Genomic DNA, 24115 nt, shown 5'->3' with positions numbered 1-24115 from the left:
AAGCTCGGGTAGACTGGGGGGCCTGTGTGACCACTGGGCCAGGGATGTCACTGTGGGCAGCCACTCAGGACATGAACCTGAAGCACAGAAATGAATCAAATCTCAGCCCCCAACCACAAAGCTGGTCCACACGTCCTCCCTCTGCCTGCCCTTGGGGAGGCAGTGTCTTCTTCCAGATGAGACTCCTGCTAATTGAACAAGGCTCCAAATGCCTGCAGTCCACGGTGTTTGCAGGAAGCTTTCAAAGCTGGATTTTCAGGCAAATTCAGCATCTTCATGACATTTAGACTCGGTTTATAATCAACAGTTATTTTAGTTCTAATGGCAAAAAGCACCAGTTTTGCAGGAAAAAGCATTTATGAGGTAACGAGGAAAAAATATTTTCCTTTGCCTCCCCTCCCCCCCCTTTATTTTTTTCTAACAAGCAACTTCTAGATATAAATGTTGGGCTTAATCTCTGAGCCCTTTCCTGCTTTTCCCTGCGTTGCTGGCCCACAGTGTTCTGGAACAAAGGGAGTCATTCTAAACCCACATTATGTAGCAACTCTTAAGTTACCAAGTGTTTACCAAACTTGACCAAAGTGTGCATCTTTGTGCCCATGACCTTGACTCTGAACTTGCAGGGGGGAGGCCTAATGACTTGGTAGGTGCAGAGGCTGCTGGTAATTCTTATTCACAGGCAAGTTTGGGAAATGTCCCTTTGGGGCTAGATTATCCATTCAGCTCTCCTCAGGAGACAGCCTTCCCGGCTCCTTTGCCGTCCTGGCTCTGCCTCGGAATACCCCATAGCCAGGACACCCAGGCCCTAATAGTCTACCCCACTCTTTCTGCCTTTCATCTTCTTCTCAAGGAAGTAAGAGCATGCTGTTTGCTTGGGCAGGAGAGCTTACACGTTTAAAACCAAACTGCTGCCTGTACCCTGCTTCTCTAGGAGCAGTTGCTGCTCCGTGCCTTTGCTGCACAACATGTGCATGGCCGGGACTGAGCCCTCATTCCCCTCTGTTCCCCAGGGTGCCCAGTCCAGGGTGCTCAGGACCCAGCAGGAGAAGCCTGGGCAGGGAAGACAGGCGGACAGCGGTGCTGTTAGCAAGGCACTGGGTCAGGAGGCTCCGTGTCCCTTCTGTAAGCAGCAGCAACCCTGCAGCTCAAGTTAGCCCGTCCACACCTGCCTTTGGCTGCCTCAGAAGTGATTGCCCTGCAACTCCACAGTTTTCTCTCTTTCTCTAAATTTTTTCTTTTTTTATTGTATTTTTTCTATTGAGGCAACATTGATTTACAACTGTATATGATTTAGGGGGATCGGTCCACACCTCTTCAGAGTTATATCACCACGTCATGCCCACCCCAAAGCACCCATAGTCCTCGACCATATTTCTTAAGTCAACTTCCACCTCTTCTGCTGAGAAGTTGTTTTTCTATTTGTATATCAAGTTGTTGAAAGTCCAGTTTTTATCTTTTTCCCTCTTGCAGTAACAAATTTGCAGACCCACAGGTTAAGTCCCTAGAAACCTGCTAAAATGAAGGAGAGGGTTCCCCAGGAACTCTGTTCCAGGGGAGCATTTACTCTCATTTGTAGGAAGCTAGTGAGATCCTGGCTGATGCATGCAGGGATGCTTGTCTCCCCTGCTTGTCAGGACTATCCAAGGGCAGGCAGACTTCAGCTCAATCTAGGGAAGCAATGTCCAACAGAACAGTGTGTTTTATACCAAAGTGAGCTCCTTATGTCTACACATTGTCAAGTAGCTTCTAGGGAAGCTGCAAAGGAACACTTTGAGCTCTGAACTTTCAGGTAGGTTGACAGCAGAGGGTGACAACAGACTGTGGCCAATCAGATCTCTAGAATAGGTGGCAAGAGGCCACCATCTGAGCTTAAATGAGGCTCTTGCTGGTTCATGTCTGCCCATTTCCCCATTTTTGCTGGATGTTGCTTTTCTGAAAAGCAGTGTACTGAAAAAATACAACAGCTATATTTATATTATGCCCACCATAGGCAAGACGCTGTATTACTGTACACTCATCCACTTCTAATCCGCTGACTCCCCTTGGGATAGGCACTGCTGCTTGTTTTTAGTGCAGGCTGAGATACAAGCATCATGTAACTTATCTGGTTAATTGTGGAGCTGAGACCAGACCCCAGCATGGAGCCCAATCCTCCCACCATGCTGCGGTCTCTCAGCTGGTCTTGGATCTCAGGAAGAATGTCTCCAGTCAAGGGCTTAGTAGATCTTGGACATTACCAGGAAATTGGTTAGAAATGCCTGATCTCAGCCCTACCCCAAACCTCCTGAATCTGAATCTGCATTTTAACAACATTCCCAGGTGAATTTCAGTTTGTGAAATGCGAGGTTCCAGTGGCACTGTCCTGTCTGGTCCATTCTTTCATCTGTACTCCAGCCCTGTTCCCATTGTATCCCCCTCCTGATGTGGGCAGGAGAAAGGAACAATGAACAGACTTTAAAATATGAAACAATCTCCTATACTCATCACTTTGACAGATGCCTCCTCTCACCTGCAGGTATTTTGGTCAGGCCTCATCAAAGTCCTGATTTGTGCTGACAACGGAAGGGACTTGGCTTTCCCCAGGGATGGGGCTCAGACAGGAAGGAGGCAGTGGAAACAGTGATCAGGTCCACTCGGGACCAAGTGGATCCTGCATCCCCACTTCCAGCTTGCTGCCCCTCCCCACTCTGCTGCCCCCTGCCCCTGTTGGCTCCCTTCTCTCTGGAGCACAACAAAGGGTGCCTCCCCCACCAAGGGAGTCCCCATATGTCCCCGAGCACAACAGTCCCTCCAGCCACCACCGATGTTATTAATTTTTAAAACAAACTTCCTGATTGAGGTTCTGGCTGCTTCTAAATTGTCTCTACAAGGAGACTGTGTACTAATTAACCCATAGAAACAATCAATGATGTACCTTTTTCAAGTTTCAGGGTGATTAGAATATGAAAATGAAGAGCACAATGGTGCAGATGTTTTAAAATCACAGCAGACAGCAATTAGTGACACGGAAACCAGCTGCTTATCTCTCCAGATAAAGCCTCTTAATAGGGAATTACACTGGAGGAGTCATTACCCAGATGGATCTCACATGATTTACAGAGGAGGCGGGGCAGTGTTAACTTTGATTTGTGAGCAGGTTCTTGTCAAGCTTCCTTGTTACCTCCAACAAGGTGGATCTGTGGCTTGGGTGGAGGAGGGCTTCACCTTTCTACCTGTTGACCCAGGTCAGAGCTGCTGCCAAGGACAAGGAAAGGGGAGAACGGGGCCTGCAAAAGCCGCAAGCACCTGTCTCCTTGAGTCAGGCTCCATTGTTTTGGGATCAACTCAGTCAGCTGTCCCTGCAGAGGAGAGAGTGGGGCCTGAAACAATGAACTGCCTTAGGTGTTCATTGGAAGGAAAGTGCTCCTGAATTTTGCAGTCTTTAGGCTGAGTGTGGGCATGTGCATGTGTGTGCATGCCTTCATGCATGTGTGTGAATGTATGCCGTCTGTGTGCAGGACATAGTGAATACTTAGAAACCATTGTTCTGTGTAGTTTCTCTTGATTAACAGGACGGAGGTAGCTTGCATATACTGGTCGTGAATATATGGCTCAAAGAGTTTTGAATACTATAAGCAGCCGTGTAACTCATGCTCCTGTCATAATATAGAATGTGTCCATCTCTCTGAGAAACTTCCCTCAAGCCCCTTCCCACCCTATCCTAAAAGCTGATTTCTATCATCATAGATTAGTTTTAACCTTTTCTAGAATATTATACAACTATAATCATACAAAATGTACTTTGGGTGCAGGGGTGCACTTCTTTTCTCGTGGATAAATACATAGCTGTGGAATTACTGGGTTCCAGGGTATACTAACTTTATGAGGCATGGACAAAACATTTTTCAAAGTGGTTGCACCATTTTGCATTCCTTCCAGCAACTTGGAGTTTCATTTGCTCCATATTCTTGTCAATCTTTCTTGTTTTCTTTATTTTTATTACCCATCCTACTGGGCATGTAGTGGTATCTCACTGTGGTTTTCATTGGGATTTTCCTGATGAAAAGTGAGTGATGCTTGAAGATGCTGACATGTGCTTACTGGTCACTCCTACTTGATTTGTGTCCCGTTATAATTTGGTGATGGTATTTTGCAGTTGGGTAAGGTTAAGTTGGTTGAGAATGCTGGACAAAGTTCTGTATATTTTTTTCTAATTTTTTTTTTTTTTTTCTCATCTGTCAGAAAAAGTTTGATTTTATTTTTAATAACTTTATTCAGCTATTTCATATAAAAATGCACTCATTTAAGGTGCACATTTTAATGGTTTTTTTTTTTTTTAAATATTAAATTTTATTTTTATATTCCCCCATACAATTACAAACGCCCCATTCTGACCCCAATCCTTCCCCTCCCGCCCCCCAACCCCCAAAAAGTGTCTCTGGTTCATAGTTTTTTGTTGATTTTGATTTTCACTTTCTTATATTCATTTTCCTGGTCCCTTATTTAAGTTTTCTAGATTCCTGCTATGAGTGAGACCATCCGGTATTTTTCTTTTTCTTTTTGGCTTATTTCGCTGAGCATGATCCCTTCCAGTGCCATCCATGTTGCTGCAAATTGCATGTGTTTATCTTTTTTGAATGCTGAGTAATATTCCATGGTATATATGTACCACATCTTCTTGATCCAGTCATCTATTTTTGGGCATTTGGGTTGTTTCCAAAGCTTAGCTATTGTAAACAGTGCTGCTATAAACATAGGAGTGCAGGTGCTCTTTGGAATTGATGTTTCTGTGTCCTTTGGGTAAATACCTAGGAGTGGAATTGCTGGATCATATGCAAGCTCTATGTTTAGTAGGTCCAGAAATCTCCACACGGCTCTCCATAGTGGTTGGACCAGTTTGCACTCCCACCAACAGTGCACAAGAGTTCCTTTTTCTCCACATCCTCGCCAACATTTGTTGTTGCTAGTTTTTTTAATATGTGCCATTCTCACTGGTGTGAGATGGTATCTCATGGTAGTTTTGATTTGCATTTCCCTGATTACAAGTGATGTTGAACATTTTTTCATATGTCTGTTGGCCATTTGCATTTCCTCTTCAGAGAAGTTTCTTTTTAGCTCTTCTGCCCATTTTTTGACTGGATTATTTTCTTTGTTGTTGCTGAGTCTCATCAGCTCTTTGCAGATTTTTGTGATCAGTCCTTTATCATTAGTGTTGGGTGCAAAAATGTTCTCCCAGTTGGTGGGGTTTCTCTTTGTTTTTGTTATTGTCTCTTTTGCTGTGCAGAAGCTCTTTAATTTGATGTAGTCCCAGCTGTTTATCTTTCTCTTCACTATCACTGCTTTGGGTGATGTGTCTGTAAAGATGTCTTTGATGTGCAAATCCCGTAGTGTTTCGCCTATATTTCCTTCTATGTATTTTATGGTTTCAGGTCTTATGTCTAGTTCTTTAATCCATTTTGAGTTGATTTTTGTGTATGGTGTGAGGTAGTGGTCAAGCTTCATTCTTTGCATGTAGCGACCCAGTTTTCCCAGCACCATTTATTGAACAAACTTTCTTTGCTCCAATGCATAGTCTTTGCTCCTTTGTCAAAGATTAGTTGACCATAAATCTGTGGGTTTATTTCTGGATTTTCTATTCGATTCCATTGGTCTGTATGTCTGTTCTTGTTCCAATACCATGCAGTTTTGATGATTATGGCTTTGTAGTATAGTTTGAAGTCTGGGAGTGTGATGCCTCCATTTCCTTCTTTTTTTTTCAGTAGAGCTTTGGCTATTCGGGGTTTTTGGTGATTCCATATGAATTTCATCAATAATTGTTCTATTTCTTTGAAGAATGCCATTGAGATTTTGATTGGAATAGCATTGAATCTGTATATTGCTTTTGGTAGGATGGCCATTTTAATAATGTTTATTCTTCCAATCCATGAGCAGGGGATGTCTTTCCATTTCTTTGTGTCTTCTTCTATTTCTTTTAACAGTGTTTTATAGTTTTCTTTGTATAGGTCCTTTACCTCTTTTGTTAGATTTATTCCCAAATATTTGATTTTTTTTGTTTCGATAATAAAAGGGGTGGTTTTTTTGATTTCTTCTTCTTCAGATTTATTGTTTGTGTATAGGAAGGCTACTGACTTTTGCGTGTTGATTTTGTATCCTGCCACTTTACTGAATTGATTGATGAGTTGAATTAGTTTTTCTGTGGAGATTTTGGGGTTCTCTATGTATATTATCATATCATCTGCAAATAGTGATAGTTTGACTTCTTCTTTTCCTATTTGGATTCCTTGGATGTCTTTCTCTTGTCTTATTGCTCTGGCTAGGACTTCCAGTATTATATTGAAAAGCAGTGGTGAGAGTGGACATCCTTGTCTTGTTCCAGATCTTAATGGAATTGCTTTCAGCTTTTCACCATTGAGAATGATACTGGCTGTTGGCTTGTCATAGATGGCCTTTATGATGTTGAGGTATGTTCCTTGTATCCCAAGAATTTCAAGGGCTTTTATCATGAATGGGTGTTGCACTTTGTCGAAAGCTTTCTCAGCATCTATTGATATTATCATATGGTTTTTATATTTCTTTTTGTTGATGTGTTGGATAACGTTGATTGATTTTCGGATGTTAAACCATCCTTGTGCCCCTGGAATGAATCCAACTTGGTCGTGGTGAATTATCTTATGGATACATTGTTGGATTCTGATAGCTAAAATTTTATTGAGGATTTTTGCATCAGTGTTCATTAGGGAGATTGGCCTGTAGTTTTCCTTTTTTGTGTTGTCCTTATTCGGTTTTGGTATTAGTGTAATATTGGCTTCATAGAACGTGTTTGGTATTGTCCCTTCCTTCTCAATTTTTTGGAAGAGTTTGTGAAGGATAGGCACTAATTCGTCTCTGAATGTTTGGTAGAATTCATTTGTAAATCCATCAGGTCCTGGGCTTTTGTTTTTGGGGAGGTTTTTAATTACCATTTCAATTTCGCTGCTTGTAATTGGTCTGTTTAGGTGTTCTATTTCTTCTTTATCTAGCTTTGGGTGATTGTAGAGTTGTAGGAATTTGTCCATCTCCTCTAGATTGTTGAACTTGTTTCCATATAACTGTTCATAGTAGTTACTGATTATTCTTTTGATTTCTGCTGTGTCCGTTGTGATTTCTCCTCTTTCATTTATGATTCTGTGTATTTGTGCTTTCTCCCTTTTTTCCTTTGTGAGCCTGGCTAGGGGTTTGTCTATTTTATTTATTTTTTCAAAGAACCAGCTCTTGGTTTCATTGATCTTTTGGATTGTTTTTTTAGTTTCAATTTCATTTATTTCTGCTTTGGTTTTTATTATTTCTTTTCTTCTACTGGTTCTGGGGTTTTTTTTGTTCTTTTCTAGATCTTTGAGCTTCGAGATTAGGTTGTTCTTTGAGTTCTTTCTTGTTTTTTGATGTGAGCTTCTATTGCTATATATTTTCCTCTTATTACTGCTTTTGCTGCATCCCATACATTTAGGATATTGGTGTCCTCCTTGTCATTCAATTCAAAGAATTTTTTAATTTCTTCTTTGATCTCCTCGTTAGTCCAGTGGTCTTCCAGTAGTGTGGCTTTTAATCTCCATGAGGTAGGATAGTTCCTTGCCTTCTTTTTATGATTTATTTCTAGTTTGATGCCTTCGTGGTCAGAAAAGATGGTTGGTATGATTTCAATCTTGGTGTATCTGTTGATGTTTGTCTTGTGCCCCAGTATGTGATCGATCCTGGAGAATGATCCGTGTGCGCTTGAGAAAAATGTGTACTCCGTTTTTTTGGGTTTAGTGTTCTATAGATGTCTGTTAAGCCCAAATGCTCTAGGTCCTTATTTAGAGCTTTAGTTTCTTTACTTATTTTTTGTCTTGTTGATCTATCCATTGTTGATAGTGGTGTGTTGAAGTCTCCCACTACATATGTGTTTTCTCTGATGTCTGTTTTCAGAGAGGACAACAGTTGTCTGATATATTTTGGTGCTCTTTCGTTTGGTGAGTATATGTTAATGAGTGTTATTTCTTCTTGAAGTATTGTCCCCTTAATCATAATGTAGTGACCATTGGGGTCTCTTTTTATTTTTTTGAGTTTGAAGTCTGTTTTATCTGATATAAGTATAGCTGTTCCTGCTTTCTTTTTTGGCCCATTTGCTTGTAGGATTGTTTTCCATCCTTTGACTTTGAGCCTATTTTTATCTTTTGTAGCTAAATGTGTTTCCTGGAGACAGCAAAAGGTTGGGTTTTGTTTCTTAATCCAGGCTGCAACTCTGTGTCTTTTTATTGAAGAGTTTAGTCCATTTACATTTAGAGTTAATATTGATATGTTAGCATCTGTATTTGCCATTATGTTTGTCTTTCCTTTGATTTTATTAATAACTTTTTTTTTTTTTTGGTCTTCTTTCGTTGTTATTCGTCCCTCTGAGGTTCTGGCTTTAGGATTCCTTGTAGTATTTTTTGGAGTGGGGGTTTAGTCGCAATGAAATTCTGGAGTTTCTCTTTGTCTGGGAAGGTCCATATTCTTTCTTCATGGAGGAAAGAGAGCTTTGCGGGATAGAGTATTCTTGGTTGGCATCTGTTTCTTGGAGTCTGTTGACTATGTCCCTCCACTCTCTCCTTGCCCGTAGTGTTTCTTCAGAGAAGTCTGATGTCAGCCTGATTGGTTTTCCTTTGAATGTTATCTGTTTCTTCACTCTTGTCAGCTTCATTATTTTTTCCTTGTCCTGGATTCTTGGGAGCTTTACTATTATGTGTCTTGCTGTGTTTTTCCTTTCGTCGTGGAAGTTTGGTGTTCTTCTTGCTTCTTGTATATCAATTTTCAGCTCCTTCTTCTCATTTGGGAAGTTCTCTTCAATTATATCCATGAATATTTTCTCTGTTCCTACATCTCTCTCCTCTCCTTCTGGAATTCCTATAACTCTTATATTTCCTTTCCTCATGGAGTCAGATAGTTCCCGAAGTCTTTCTTCATTCTTTTTCCTTCGTACTTCTCTTTCCTTTTCTGTTTTGGTTCTTTTTATTTCTGTGTCTTCAAGATTACTTATTCGTTCTTCCATTTCATCTATTCTGCTTTCATTGCTTTTCCCAGAGTTCTTTAGTTCCTCCATTAATTCTTTGATCTCCTGCATTTCTCTTACTTCCCTCTTTAGGGACTCAATTTCCTTCTTCTGATCTATCACTTTTTTAATCATGGCAATTTTAAATTCTCTTTCTGGAAGGCTCAGAAGTTCTTCCAAGTTGCTGTCGTTGCAATCTGGGGAGTGGTTTTCTTTTTGTGGTGTGCTTCTTTCCTGAGGAGTTGTTAGGTTGCGTGTGGTTCTTCTACTCCCTACTGTCTGTTTTCTAATTTGTCGTATGCGTTGGGACACTGTGTTGCTCGGACTGACTGACATCTTGGGTGAACTTCTCCGCTCCCCTCTGGCTCTTCCAGGAGCCATCTCTGTCTTCTGGGGGAGCTTTCTGCTGGTTTTAGGCAGTTTTTACTGAAGAAATGTCCCTGTTCTCAAATGGCGAAGCGGGATGCAGTCCCTGCGCCTCCGGTTTCAGGCACCCTCTTCTGCGTACCCGGTCTGCCCCGGACGTGGGTGCCTGCTCCCTCTGTGGGCTCAGACTGCTGGTCGGAAGGGGCCTGGCGTGGAATAACTTCCCGGCTGGCCACTGGGTCCTCCAGAAACCTTCTGCCCTTTTCAAGCAGTCTTAAGAAATGTCCTGTTTTATAGGGTGTTAGTGACTTTTTTTTTTCCTGGTCGCTAGGTGGCGCCAGAGATCTCCCCTATTGTCCTTGGGGGGCTGTTTTTCGCCTCCCCCCACCCCGTGGGACAGAGAACAGAGCGGGAATGGTAGGGTACACCTCAACAGCTTTGGGGTGCTGTGTCTGCCTTGTGCCCCACCGTCGTGGAGAAACCACGCCCCGAATTTTCGTGCCCCGGGTCTCAGTTCAAAGCCCTCAGTTCCAGGACGCGGGCTGTAGCCCAGTTCAGTGGCGCGGGAATGGCGCCTTTTGCACAGCTCCCGTGCCTGGGCGCCTGGTTCCTGCTCACTCAGGGAGGGACCTTCACCTCAGTGAGGACCTCCGTGCTTCTCCCCGCAAGCCTAGGTCGTCTCCCCGCAAGCCTAGGTCGCAGGCGCGGGGACCTGGGCAGCCGCGATCCCGGTCTGCACTTGCTTTTCAAGCGCGCCAAGCGCGCCGCTTTCCCGCGCCAGCTTACCGGCAGCCCGGGCTGTGTGCGCGTCTCCCGGGGTCTTTGTTCTTCTCTAATGGCGCCCGGAGCCGTTCGCTCACCGCCGCGGCGGATCCTGCAGGGTTCGCCTCAGCTCCCGTTCACGGGGTGTGGTGGCTGCAATAGTTCCTTTCCACTCACAGTCCCGCTTGCTGCGTCGTTTGTTCTTGTGGGCCGTTTTGGTTTGTTGTTTTCCTCCTCTCTGCGGGTCGGAGAGTGCCGCCTCTGTGGGCGGGGGAGGGGAGCAGGGTTCTGCGCTTCCCTCCCTTCTGGTCCTCTTTTATGGCCAGTTTCTTCTTCGGGCAGTTCGCTGGCGTCACCCGTTTATCTTCCGTCCCAGTTCTCACTGGGACCTGCCGCTTTTCCTCCCTATTCACTTTTTTTAATGGGAGATCTTACTCGCAGCGTCTCCTCGCCGCCATGTTGCTCCGCCCCCTTCATTTTTTTCTAATTTTTAAGTCAATTTGGTTTAGTAATTGCAAGAGACTTGTGTTAAAATTCATCTAATTGTGAAATTGTCTAATTCTTCTTTTAATTGCCTTAGTTTTTTCCCCTGTATTTGAATTTCTGGTATGAGGTACAAACAAAATTAGAATTATTTCCTCTTCTTGGTGAATTAACTCTTATAATTTTGAAATGTCCCAAATTATCTCTGCTAATACTCTTCGATCTGATGCCTATTTTGAATCATATTAATTGGGTGAATCCAGCAATCTTGTTTAGTGTTTTGGGGGTATTTCTTGTTCTATAATTTTAAACTTTCTGCGTCTCCTTATATTTAAAGTATATCTCTTGTAAATAGCATATAGTTAGGTTTTACTTTTCCATTCAGTATAATCACAAAACCCCTAGTTGTTTTATTTTGTTTTGTTTTGAAGTATTTAGTATATATTGGACTAATGTACTTACTGATACTGTTAAGTTAAATCTGCCATGGTACTGTGTTTCAGTTTTTCTCATCTATGGTCATTTTTTTTTTCTCCTTTTCTGTCATTTTAGTTTAAGCAAGCTTTTTTTTTTCCTTTCTAGTATTTCACTTATTTCTATTAGCATTTTAGGTATTCAACCGTGCTTTATTTTTAGTGAATGCTCTAGAAATTTCAATATGCACCCTTAAAGTATATCATAGTCTACTGTGAACTAATAGTATTTCCTTCAAATACAATAACCTTATAAGTTTTTACTTCCATGTATTTCCCCTTTGTCCTTTTTTATTGTTGTTGTAGATTTATAATCTCTATGTTCCACCATTATTTCTGCTTTAAGCAGTTAGCCACCTTTTGAAGGTCTTAAGACCAAAGCATATATTGTATTTATGCCTTTATTATTTACCATCTCCAGAGTTCTTCATTCGTTCATGTAGATTTGAGTATTCATCTGATATTATTTCCCATTAGCCTAAAGAACTTTTACATTTCTTGTCATTCAGTTCTGCCAAGAATGAATTCTCTGTGCTCACCTATCTGAAATCATCTTTATTTTGTATTCATTTTCAAAGGCTATTTTTATGGGATATAAAAATTTCAGTTGACTACATTTTCCAGTATCTTAAAGATGCTGGTTGGGTAATTTTTACTATCATCTCTTCATGTTCACTGAACTTTTCTTCTGCGGTATCCTGTAAGTTGTTAAGCCCATGCAGTAAATTTTTCATTTCAGATATATTTTTCACAGATATAGAATTATCATTAGGTTATTTTGTTATAATTATCATATCATCAATTATGCCCATCTTTTCATTTAAATAATTGAACGTTTTCATAAAGGCTGTTTTGAGGCCTACTCTTCTGGTTATTGGTCACATTTGCCTGCTTCTCTGCTTGTCTGATAAATTTTATTGTGTACTAAATATTGTAGGTAATAAATCATAAAGATTCTGGACTTTGTTGCTTTTCATTAAAGAGTTTGACTTTTGTTTCAATAGATAGTTAATTTACTGGCAAATAAACTTTATCCTATTATTCTTCTTAGATATTGCTAGGATATACTAGTGTAGCTTTATTCTCAGACTAGAGCAATCCTCTTCTTAAAGAGTACCATTTATGGGATCTAAACTGAATGCCTCAGATATTTATTAAGTCCTCCCCACTCTGGCTAGTCGGAAATATCCACCATTGTTAAGTATTACATGGTTTCAGGGCTCTATGTTCAATTTATGACTGCTAGTAGCTGATATCTATTATGCCTCATGGAGTCATTTCTTCAAGTGTAGATTAAAATCTGACCAAAGACATAAAGGATCCCTATTAAAACATCTAAAGTTTCTTTTCTCCATAATTCCTGCATCTCAGATACCCTGTACCCCAAATTGCATTCCCTTCAGCAACTGCAATCTCTGATCTCTGTTTCTTCCACCCATTGACATCACAGCTCTCTAAGTTCCATTTCATTCCTTGTGTCCAGATTTAGAAAGTTCTCTAGACAAAAATCTAGGGATACTATGGAGTCTTAGGAGTTTCTGTTCTCTCTAGAATCACATCTGTTAGCATCTACTATCCAATACCTAAAAAAAATTCTTCGTATATTTTGTTCAGTTTTTTATTTGATCCCATAGAAAGGTGAAATTTCATATCTATTAATACCATTATGGCTGGATCCATGACAGTGATTATTTTTAATTATGTGGAATTACTATATACTCAAGGAAGTATATGGTAATGGGCAAAGATATGGCCCATTTTTCCTAATGTGTGATGTTGCAAAAACAGAATACCATAGTCTGGGTGACTTGTAAATGGAAATGTATTGCTCACAGAGACTGGAAGTCTCTGATCAAAGTGCCAGCAGATCCAGTTTCCGGTGTGGACCTGCTCCCTGGATCATGGACAGCCAGCCATCTTCTCTCTGTATCTTTACATGGTGAAAGGTCAGCAATCTGGCTGGGGTGACTTTTATTATTAGAACATTAATCCCCTTCATGAGGGATCAACCTTCAGCACCTAATCATTTTCCAAAGTCCCCACTTTCTAATAGCATCACATTGCAGTTTAACATTTCAAATTATGAATTTTGGAAGGACACAGACATTCAGTCTATAAGATTCATGGAATCAGAGGATCATAAAATTGTGGTTCAAATAGGGAGCTTACTGGCTCTATGTCTATCATTAGCAAATGCAGGAATGAACTAAGTGAGGAGAGGTACTTTGAGGGCAAGTTCAATGGAAGATGGCATGTGATTTTTTTTTTCCTATTTATGAGCCAGTTGATCATCTTCAAATTCTTTCTTTAAATGACAGAATTACTCTTACTACCTTCCCTCTCTTAAATGAAATAATTCACAAACCTCTGTTCTATTGGGAGTTAAAAGAATGGTCTGAAGTTTCTCTCTTGCCTCATCCACTGGCTACAGTTCAGAACTATCTTTACAAAATACCTGGGCTCTGTCAAACATATTTGAAAATATCTGAGCTAAAACATCTCTCCTGATATCATCAGAAACTCTTTAGTCCCTAACCCAGACCTCTGTGTTTGATATAACCTAGTGTTTCTCAACTCTGCTCATTGAGATAATCAAGCACTTGAAAAAACGTACTACTCCTCAGACTCCACCTCTAGAACGTTGGTTCAGTTGGTCTGGGTGAGATCCAAGTAATGGTGTTCTTTATGAAGCTTCCTGAACGATTCCAACATATAGTCAGGATTGGGAACCTTTAATCAGACAGTGGGGTTGCATTCCTTGTCTCCCACACTCAACTCGTGCACAGACTTGAACACTTGCTTCCAGTCTCAGAGATGGAATGCTCCCCAGAGCTCTGGAGATTGATCTGGGTGACTTTGAGAAATAGAAATACAGGGTGGGAGGTCACCTGCATGCCTTGTCCTTTCTGCAAAGACAACACCCTCACCTATATCATACCACTGAGTCTTCTATCCATCTCATTTTGCAATGGACTTGGAATACCTAACCAGGGGAACTTGCTTGAGGTTTGTACTATGCAAATTACAAAAGAGTTCCAAAAGCAAAACAGGAATGTTCTATGGTGCCAAATTGCACATCCTAACAGGTCTATGATGGGTTTAGCTCTATATACTTACCACCAAAATGTGCTGTGAATGTATACCAACCATACAAGAGCCCCACCCAGAGGAATGGTGTTAAAGCATTAGATCAGTCATTTTAAAACTAGATTGTATATCAGAATGACTTGGGGAGCATGGTAAGTGCACATTCCTTGATCCCACGCTAGGAGATTACAAACTGATGGATCTGCTGTAGAACCCAGGAATCTGTATTAATAACCACTAACTTAGATGATACTGATAACGTAATCCAGGACTACATCTCGAGGGGAGAGAAGCACCAAGTACCAATTTAAGAGCTAAAGCTACCCTCATTCCTTTATAACCCGGGCATATTTTCCTGCTTATGTGATGCAAAAGATCTCACACACAGTAAACTTAAATGATTGGTGTCAGCAGAAAGCACAAACACAGCTAACCCAAAAGAGAAGTTTATCCCCCAAAAAGTCATGCTTGATTTTGGTGAATTATATGAGTTTTCTCAGACCCAAATAGCCATGTTATTCTCTCATTGCGACAAGTATTACTTTAGATAAGCCTGAAATAAGGCTGGGTGATTCATTTTCTTCCCATTTTTATGAACTTTTAAGTTGTTATGCAGTGATCTAGTGCTTGTTTTAAAGAAATGGATAAAAATTAAATGCTTTTAAAAAGAAATCTGACTTGTGCAAAATTTAAATGTATATGATTTATACTTTGGTTGTGGGAAAAGAGATAGTTAACTACTTTACAAAAGAGTTCTCCACATCCCAGAAGAACTTGCTTCCATAAGTATACTTTGAGACAGAAATCTGTCCAGCATTTTCAGAATGGTGTTTCACTGACCAATACTTGGCCTTCCCTCAATGTGCTGTTGTTATAAAAGTAAGCCATGTCTTCCATGTGACTGGTTCACATTAACTCCTTGAGGGGAGAACAGAGAGGAAGCTTAGAGATGTTTGGCATTAAAAGTGTCCTACACTTTATTCAGCTCAAAGTAGACCACCATTGACTGTTCTCTCATTTACTAACCATTTTAAGACTGAGGGTCGTATAAAGACCTTTAAAGATTCAGGACTTCTCCCCCAGAAAAACTCATAATCTAAAGGGAAATGGAAGCATGTGCTACATGAGTTAATAAAGGCCCTCTTCAAAGACCACCTCCCCCATAAGGAGATCTATCCCCAGACCCCTGGAGAAGGATGGAGGAGAGCCTGTACTTCTCTCTTCTTCGAGCTTGCCCCAGCCTTGAGCTAGCAGCCTGTTTTGCCAGTCCATCTATGTCTCAATGGAGTAAGTGCTCAATTCTCAGTGAAGGACATATTGGAACTGACAGCCTCGCCATTGTGTTTGTAATATGTCATGGCTGACAGATGAAGAAATGGGATTTCATGAAATTCAACAGGATATAGCCATCAGCTAAGGCTGGAGGATGCCTGTTCTCCCGGCCCCTCGGAAAGCAGTGCTTTTAGTCCTCTTTGCCCCTTCACCGCAGCCCATCAGAGTGCAGGGTGGAAAGCACCATTTCCCCTATTACTCCTGATCCTTTGTTGTGCTTCCCTTTTGTCCACCCTGCCCTTTGATAGCAGAGCTCTCGCAGCAGGGCAAATTGCAGCGAAATGGTAGAAACAATGGGATCAGGCAGTGTCCAGATGGAGGCACAGGGATCCAGGCACGCTTAACTGCATTACTTTCAGCTGGTCTGCCCTGCCTGTAAGGGAGCGGCCCCACCTTTCAATTGCCTGAGTGAAATCCACCCTCCTGCTGGTCACATGGTCTTCCCCCAAAGGCAGAGTTAATTGGAAAGTGAAACAATTAACAAGAGGTGGGGGAGGACTAACAGTAAAAATTGCTTTGAAGGGGAGTTAACTTGCAAATGTCTTTAGTCTTAAGTATCAGGGAAGGATTTTTTGTTCAACATTAATGCATCTGAGTGCTTCAATTTCATTATGAGCCATTATCCAGGGAATGATTGACAGTTTATTGTCTTTTGTATGCAGCCATATATTTTGTCACGGTAATAGGCATCCCAAACATTATTTTGTATATTCATTCAACAAACATTTATTGATAACTTTCTGGGTGGTTCGCTTTTTAGTAGGCACTAGAGATAAGAAAATAAATTAGAAAGTCTCTGACCTCAACATACTTAGTGTCTAGAAGAGAGAGACAGAAAAGTATGCAAATAAATGGCACATAACATTATAAGGATTGTGAGAGATGTCTTTATGAGAGACAGTGGTGCATGCAGAAAGAATAGCATCAGAAATTAGATTGGAGGGGTGACTGCAGAAAATATGTCACAATATACAGGTCATTAATCTCACTATTGACTGATTGATATCTGCATAGTAAAATATATGTTCCTTTATGTATTCATTACATACTTACTATGTGCCTACTGGTTGCCAGGTATTGTGCTCGGTACCTCTGTGATAGTGTTTACAGGCTAAGAAAGGGAAACAGGTATTAAACAGGTATTAACAGATCAAATGTAAAATTAAAACTAAAATAACACAAAAGATGAGAGACATGGTTTCATGAAAACTTAGAAGTGCTTCTGTAAGATAGAGCATGGAGCTAAGCTTGGTTCATTAAGGACTCTGTTCAGTGCCAAGAAATAGAAGTGGAGCAATCGAAGAAAACTGGTAGGAATCAAGAACCTAGATTCTAGTCTTTGCTTTACCATGAAGCCCATCTGTGGACTTCAGTATTCAAATAGAGAGGGGAAGGGAGGGTATATAAGAAAAGAAGAGGGCTATAAGTCCTGTTTTAACCAGGTCCAAAACAATAACTTAAACCTTTTGCTGCACTGTACTTTTTTATGAACCCAAAAATTAACTCTAAAATGTTCTTGTATGAGTAATTAACTACATTGTCTCACTAAGGAATAGAAAGTTTTGTCCCCAGGTCCGCTTCTAGACCCATCATTCTGTGAATATATACCTAGTGCCAACTAAAATCCAAAGCATATGTGATGAATCAACAAAACCCTGATTCATAAATGATCAGTAAGTAGCATTTACTAGTCTATGCTGTGAATAAGATTTTTTTTCCAAAGGGTAGGATAACAGCTTGGGTCCACAGTAGTAATACCACATAGATAAACTCAAGTAGCAGAATCAGTTATCTGGATCTTCATGATGGTGGTATCTTTAAACTGCAAGATGAAGGAAAAAAATTAGCTAATATTTTTTCTTAATTTTCTCCAGGGTACTTCCAGGCTTAGCTTGGGGAGACTATCTCATGATTCTTTAAAAATATAGTTCAATATTGGAAGTATAAACAGGATTTCATAAAATCAGGGAAGCAGAAAACAACCCTAGGGATTTCAGGAACTAGTGTGAAAGAAACCCTCGTTGTGTTTTAGTACACTGAATTTCACCCGTAATGCTTTCTGCCATCTGTGTTTTGACTTTAAGAGGGGCTGTAAGAAATGTTTTCTAATAAAGTATAAGTCCTAAAGTATCAATAGCGAGTAGAGCTTGATGATAGATTTGATATAGGGATAGATGACTGAACAGATGAATGGATGGAGAGATAGGTAGGTATGTAGGTAATTAGACAGAGATAGACAGCAGAGGCATAGATGGATAATTAGACAGATACATATTCCAGGTTTAAAAATTCCTAAAATCACTAAGCCAATCATCATATACTTCTTAGTGTGGATATTATCCAAAGCTTTCTTTAATTTTCTAATTTTGTTTTCTTTTTTAACAAGCCTTAGGATAATGCATACTGTAAATGTACAACTCTATGTATAAAACAAGACTTTTAATAAGCTTTGAGGAATGCACCTTTGTGCTGCTAGCATATTGAAAATCTATCTGAAACACTGCAAGCATATCTGTATCAAAAATAGGTTTACTATCTCAGGGCGATGCATCCACTGTCCAGTCCCTTTGTGATGTGACGGACAGTGGCTCTGTGGTGCTTTCAGCATAGGTTCCGGCTGTCCTTAACTGGAGTCATTCTAGGGGAGGTACTTAAGTCTGGAGGTGGTCATCTAGCATCAGTGTAGACAAAAACACAACTAAGAGTTCAGAGCAGTGACCTTGAATGACAATGATTTTTTTCTGGCACATTTATCCAGGACACCCAAGGTTCCTTTTGTGACTATCCAAGAGCTCCCTAAGAGAGCAGAAATACCTAGTGTAGGATTAAGGAGACCTTAGCAGGCTGACTTCCAAACAGCACCACTCCTGGAATTGGCAAAGATTTGAAGTCTTGGGACAATTCTTAAGTGTTTCTTCCTTCTTCCATTTCTTTTCCATGCCCTTGACTAGCCCACTTTCTCCTACATAGTCTTCATACTCCCCCCTTAACTCCTCAACTCATGCTGTTTTTTTCTTGTTGCAGTAGTTCCTAATGAGCTACTTGCTTGAGTTCAGAGATGTGGAACACCAGGATCAAGTACATACAGAAATAAGCTGCAGTGGAAGGAAGCAAGGGCAAGACATGTGTTAGAGGAGAAGCAGGGACAGAAATAAGAAGCAAAAAATGCTGGGAGTCAGGAAGTTCAGGATTTTCTCCTGGGCTCTGCCACCTTGTGCAGGACTCTTCGTTGTTGAAGTTCAGCTTTCTCATTTGTAAAATGTAGGCATTGGGCTGAGTGACCTTCAGCGGCCCTTCCTCTCCCTAAACAGTGCTTATTGTGAGATTGCATTAAGCCAAGATAAGTCAAGATTCCTGTTGTTTCTGGGGGGAGGAGAGAGGGGCGTGGAAAGACAGTGATTAAAGATCCTTATTAATGTTCAGAACCGAGCAATATACTACTTTTACTACTGCAATTGAGAAACCCCCTGTAAAGCATTGTAGAATTAAAGGTATCTGTTTCCAACTTTCAAATAATTTAGCCTTTTAGCATTCAATAGCTCCAACATGCTCATCTTTGTTTCTCTCTCCCTCTTCACTCACCTCCCTTAGGCTTACGAGCGGCCACAGAAACACTCAGCTCTCCATTATGACCCAGGCCTCCCACAGGACTTCACCGGTGACACCTTAAAACCAAAGCACCAGCAAAAAAGCAGCAGCCAGAATCACATGGACTGGTCCACCAACTCTGACAGTGGACCTGCCACTCAGAATTGCTTCATCAGTCCAGAGTCTGGCAGAGAAACTGCAAGCACCAGCAAGATCCCAGCTCTTGAGCCCGTGGCTTCCTTCGCAAAAGCCCAGGGTAAGAAAGGCAGTGCAGGAAGCACGTGGAGCCAGTTGTCCAACAGCAGCAAAGATCTGCTCTTGGGAGCTGTGGTTCCATCCCCCAGCAACCACAGCTCACCAGCCCCACCCAGCAGCTCTGCCGAGTGCAATGGGCTTCAGCCCTTGGTAGACCAAGATGGAGGGGGTGCAAAGGAGCCCCTGGAAACACCTACTATAAGCAGCAAGAAAAAGTCCAGTAAAAAAGATGTGATAAGTCAAACCATACCAAACACCGACCTGGACTGGGTCAAGAATGCACAGAAAGCATTTGACATTACAGAAGGGAAAAGGGAAGGCTACTCTGCAGATAATGCCCAAGAGGCATCACCAGCCAGGCAGAATGTGAGTGCCGTGAGTAATCCTGAAAATGACTCAAGTCATGTCCGGATCACTATTCCTATCAAGGCGCCCTGTCTCGACCCAAGCAGCCATAAGAGGAAAAAGCGAACGTCCATCAAAGCAGTGGTGGAAAAGATCATGCCAGAGAAAGCCCTGGCTTCTGGAATCTCTATGAGCAGTGAGGTAGTAAATAGGATACTCTCCAACCCTGATGGAAATAAGAAAGACCCCCGTGTTCCTAAGTTGGGGAAAATGATAGAGAATGAGACCCCCTCAGTTGGTCTTGACACCGGTGGAAATGCTGAGAAGGTTGTCCCCGGAGGCATGTCTAAGCAGCGGAAGCCGGCCTTGGTCATGACGCCTCCAACACGCACGGATCACTCGCCATCAAGAAAGCTGCCTGAAATCCAGCATCCAAAATTTGCTGCGAAACGGCGGTGGACGTGCAGCAAACCCAAGCCCACCAGTATGCTTCGAGAGGCGGTGATGGCCACCTCCGATAAGCTGATGGTCGAACCGCCGTCTGCCTATCCCATCACCCCATCCAGCCCTCTGTACACCAACACAGACAGTCTTACTGTGATCACGCCAGTCAAAAAGAAGCGGGGACGACCAAAGAAGCAGCCTTTGCTCACGGTTGAGACAATTCACGAGGGGACTTCCACCAGTCCGGTCAGCCCCATCAGCCGGGAGTTTCCTGGCACCAAGAAAAGAAAGAGACGACGCAGTTTAGCCAAGTTGGCCCAGCTGGTGCCAGGAGAGGACAAACCTATGAGCGAGATGAAATTTCACAAAAAAGTTGGAAAGCTTGGGGTGTTGGATAAGAAGACCATCAAAACTATCAATAAGATGAAAACACTGAAGAGGAAAAATATCTTGAATCAGATCTTGTCCTGCTCCAGCAACATCGCTCTGAAGGTCAAAGCGCCTCCGGAAACCAGCCCTGGAGCAGCGGCCATCGAGAGCAAGCTGGGCAAGCAGATTAACGTCAGCAAGAGAGGAACCATCTACATTGGCAAGAAGAGGGGCCGGAAGCCAAGGGCAGAGCTGCCACCCCCATCCGAAGAACCCAAAACAGCCATCAAGCACCCAAGGCCTGTCTCTAGCCAGCCGGATGTTCCAGCCGTGCCTTCCAACTTTCAGTCACTTGTGGCATCTTCACCAGCAGCTATGCACCCACTTGCCACACAGTTAGGTGGGTCCAATGGCAACCTGAGCCCCGCCAGCACTGAAACCAATTTTTCAGAGTTGAAAACTATGCCAAATCTCCAGCCCATCAGTGCTCTTCCAACCAAAACCCAAAAGGGAATCCACAGCGGAACCTGGAAGCTGTCTCCACCCAGACTGATGGCCAACTCACCTTCACACCTTTGCGAGATTGGGTCACTCAAGGAAATCACGCTGTCCCCTGTGAGTGAGTCGCACAGTGAGGAGACCATCCCGAGCGACAGTGGCATTGGGACGGACAACAACAGCACGTCTGACCAAGCGGAGAAGAGCTCAGAGTCCCGACGCAGGTACTCTTTTGATTTCTGCTCCCTGGACAACCCGGAGGCCATTCCGTCTGACACCAGCACAAAGAACCGGCATGGCCACCGGCAAAAGCATCTCATTGTGGACAACTTTCTGGCCCACGAAAGCCTCAAGAAGCCAAAGCACAAGAGGAAACGGAAAAGCCTGCAAAACCGCGATGATCTCCAGTTTCTGGCAGACCTGGAAGAGCTCATCACCAAGTTCCAGGTGTTCAGGATCTCCCACCGGAGTTACACCTTTTACCATGAGAATCCGTATCCCAGCATTTTTCGGATTAATTTTGATCACTACTACCCGGTGCCATATATCCAGTATGACCCGTTGCTCTATCTTCGTAGGACTTCAGACTTGAAGTCAAAGAAGAAGCGTGGTAGGCCTGCAAAAACCAATGACACCATGACAAAGGTGCCTTTTTTACAAGGGTTCAGCTACCCTATTCCCAGTGGAAGTTACTATGCACCCTATGGAATGCCTTACACGTCAATGCCTATGATGAACCTTGGTTATTACAGTCAGTACCCAGCTCCTTTGTATCTGTCGCACACGCTGGGGGCAGCTTCCCCATTCATGAGGCCGACAGTGCCACCACCTCAGTTCCACACAAGCTCCCACGTGAAGATGTCTGGTACAGCGAAGCATAAAGCCAAGCATGGAGTGCACCTGCAGGGACCTGTAGGCATGAGCCTCGGCGACATGCAGCCGTCCCTGAACCCTCCCAAGGTGAGCAGTGCCAGTCTGTCTGGCGGTCGGCTCCACAAGAGGAAACACAAACACAAGCATAAGCACAAGGAAGACCGAATCCTGGGGACCCACGACAACCTGAGCGGTCTCTTTGCAGGCAAAGCCACGGGCTTCTCCAGCCACATCCTGAGCGAGCGACTGAGTGGTGCAGACAAAGAACTCCAGTTGGTGAGTGAGAAGAACAAGCATAAGGAAAAACAGAAGCACCAGCACAGTGAAGCCGGTCACAAAGCTTCTAAGAACAACTTTGAGGTGGATACCCTGTCTACGCTGTCTCTTTCTGATGCCCAGCATTGGACGCAGGCCAAGGACAAAGGGGAATTGAGCGCTGAGCCTGCAGACTCGTGCACAAAGAGGTACTCTGGCAGTGGAGGGGATGGTGGCAGCACAAGACCGGAGAGCCTGGACGTGTTCGGTGAAATTAACCCTTCGAGTGACAAGTGGGACAGTGACATGACCGGGAGTAAACGGAGGAGCTATGAAGGCTTTGGGACGTACAGGGAAAAGGACCTCCAAGCCTTCAAGGTGAACCGCAAGGAGAGAAGCTCTTATGACTCCTCCCTGTCTCCAGGTAAGGCCAAGTATTTCTTGAATGATCTGACTTGAATGATGTTATTTAATTATTGGGCTTGGCACTTAAGAAACTGCCATCTTCAGCATAGTGTGTTCGCTAGTTTGCAGAGAAGCAGGCATCAAATGATTATGGATCTCCTTGACTATTTGAGTTTCCTGCTCATTTTATATGTTCTGTGCTTGGGAGTCAGTCTTCCCTCTCTCTATTGTTGTCGTTGCATGAGAACTGTGGGTTCAGAGGCAACCCCTACAGCTATCTAGTCTACAGCCACTCCCAACCCATTTATGCTTATTATGAAAGATGCTTTTGGGTCCTCATCTTATCTGACGATGCAGGTTGCTAGCTGAATAAAGCCTCTAAAACTCACTAGGAAAACCAGTAAGATCACAAAAACATCCCAAACAGGAATGAATATTTAGTTTATCTGACATGTTTTCTCCAGAAGTCACACATCCTAAGTGAGATGTCTGCAGCAGAGACACTGGAAACTTATGACCAATGAATCCAGGCACCTAACTGAAAACGGAGACACAGCCTGAGGACATATTGACCTCTTTGCCCTTGGGTATTTAACAAGGCACCTGGGCAGGTATCCCCCACTCCCTCTGCCCTCCCAAGCAAAGCCCTGATTTATCATTTTCCTGCAGGAAGGGGTGAGAGCTTGGCTTAAAGGTATTGTGAGCTCCCTGCCCCACAGTACCTTACCAAAGTAAGGTGTATCTCCTGGGAATGGGATTTGCTCACTAATCTCTAAACTGACATATTGGTTGCCACAGGAAAGATCTCATTCCTTGTTGGTTACTGGCAGGATTTGCTTGCTAGCCTCCCCACTCACACAACGCTTCCCTGCTGTGGAAGTCTCACACTTTTCCTTCCATGTCCCTTCATCCCTAACCCACAGATCACATAGATAAGACTCCTGTAGCACAGAGCATTTGTTTCCTAGGAAAAGAGTAGAAACTCCTTTCCCAGAAGTTGCAGAAGCTACAAAATTTCTCATGTATCCACTGCCCCCAAATAGTACAAACCCTCTGGCCAAAGCCTGATATACAAAGACTAATCATCCATGTTTAAGTTTGGGTTGTAGCATTCCACCTGTGTGGGTGAGATATATCCCTTGCTTGTCCTCTCCTTTTTCAGGGAACCCGCAATTAGTAAAAGCATTCTGTTTATGAGGAATTAGGGGCCTTTGCTAGACCAGCAGATTTCAGAAAGAAATATGTTTATGATTTAAAAGCCACTAAAAGATCACCCTAAATTGCACTACCTTGTGAGTTGCTGTAGTGGTAGATGTTCTCCTTGGTTAATGAAGAGACCAATTAGCAGTCATGTCTCTTGCATTTGCTGAAGGTGATAAATGGCCCATATTTCACATGTACCCAAAACGGATATGCTCATCTGTGCTTTCCCATTTCTCATCATCAAACTTTGTTGAAGGGTCTCATATTTTGCGCAAAGCCTAAATTGCGCCCACCTGAACAGGAGTTACTAGATTAAACTTTCACGTGAGAAATACTGTTGCTTTCTCTTTCAACA

General features: G+C 42.6%; 1 protein-coding gene across 3 annotated transcripts in view; it reads left to right on the top strand.

Annotated features, from left to right (window-relative positions):
• SETBP1 (SET binding protein 1) overlaps positions 1–24115 on the top strand; it is a 349520-nt gene that overhangs the window by 232099 nt on the left and 93306 nt on the right. For all 3 annotated transcript variants that reach the window (XM_037508593.2, XM_037508595.2, XM_037508594.2), the window contains exon 4: positions 19117–22576. In XM_037508593.2, coding sequence (XP_037364490.2) covers positions 19117–22576 — 3460 coding nt within the window. The remainder of the gene's footprint in view (positions 1–19116; positions 22577–24115) is intronic.

This window comes from Talpa occidentalis, unplaced genomic scaffold (assembly GCF_014898055.3).
Source record: "Talpa occidentalis isolate TD23 unplaced genomic scaffold, MPIMG_talOcc4v2.1 talOcc4.13, whole genome shotgun sequence".
Classification (NCBI taxonomy): Eukaryota; Metazoa; Chordata; class Mammalia; order Eulipotyphla; family Talpidae; genus Talpa; species Talpa occidentalis.
This window is presented reverse-complemented; position numbering and strand designations above follow the sequence as displayed.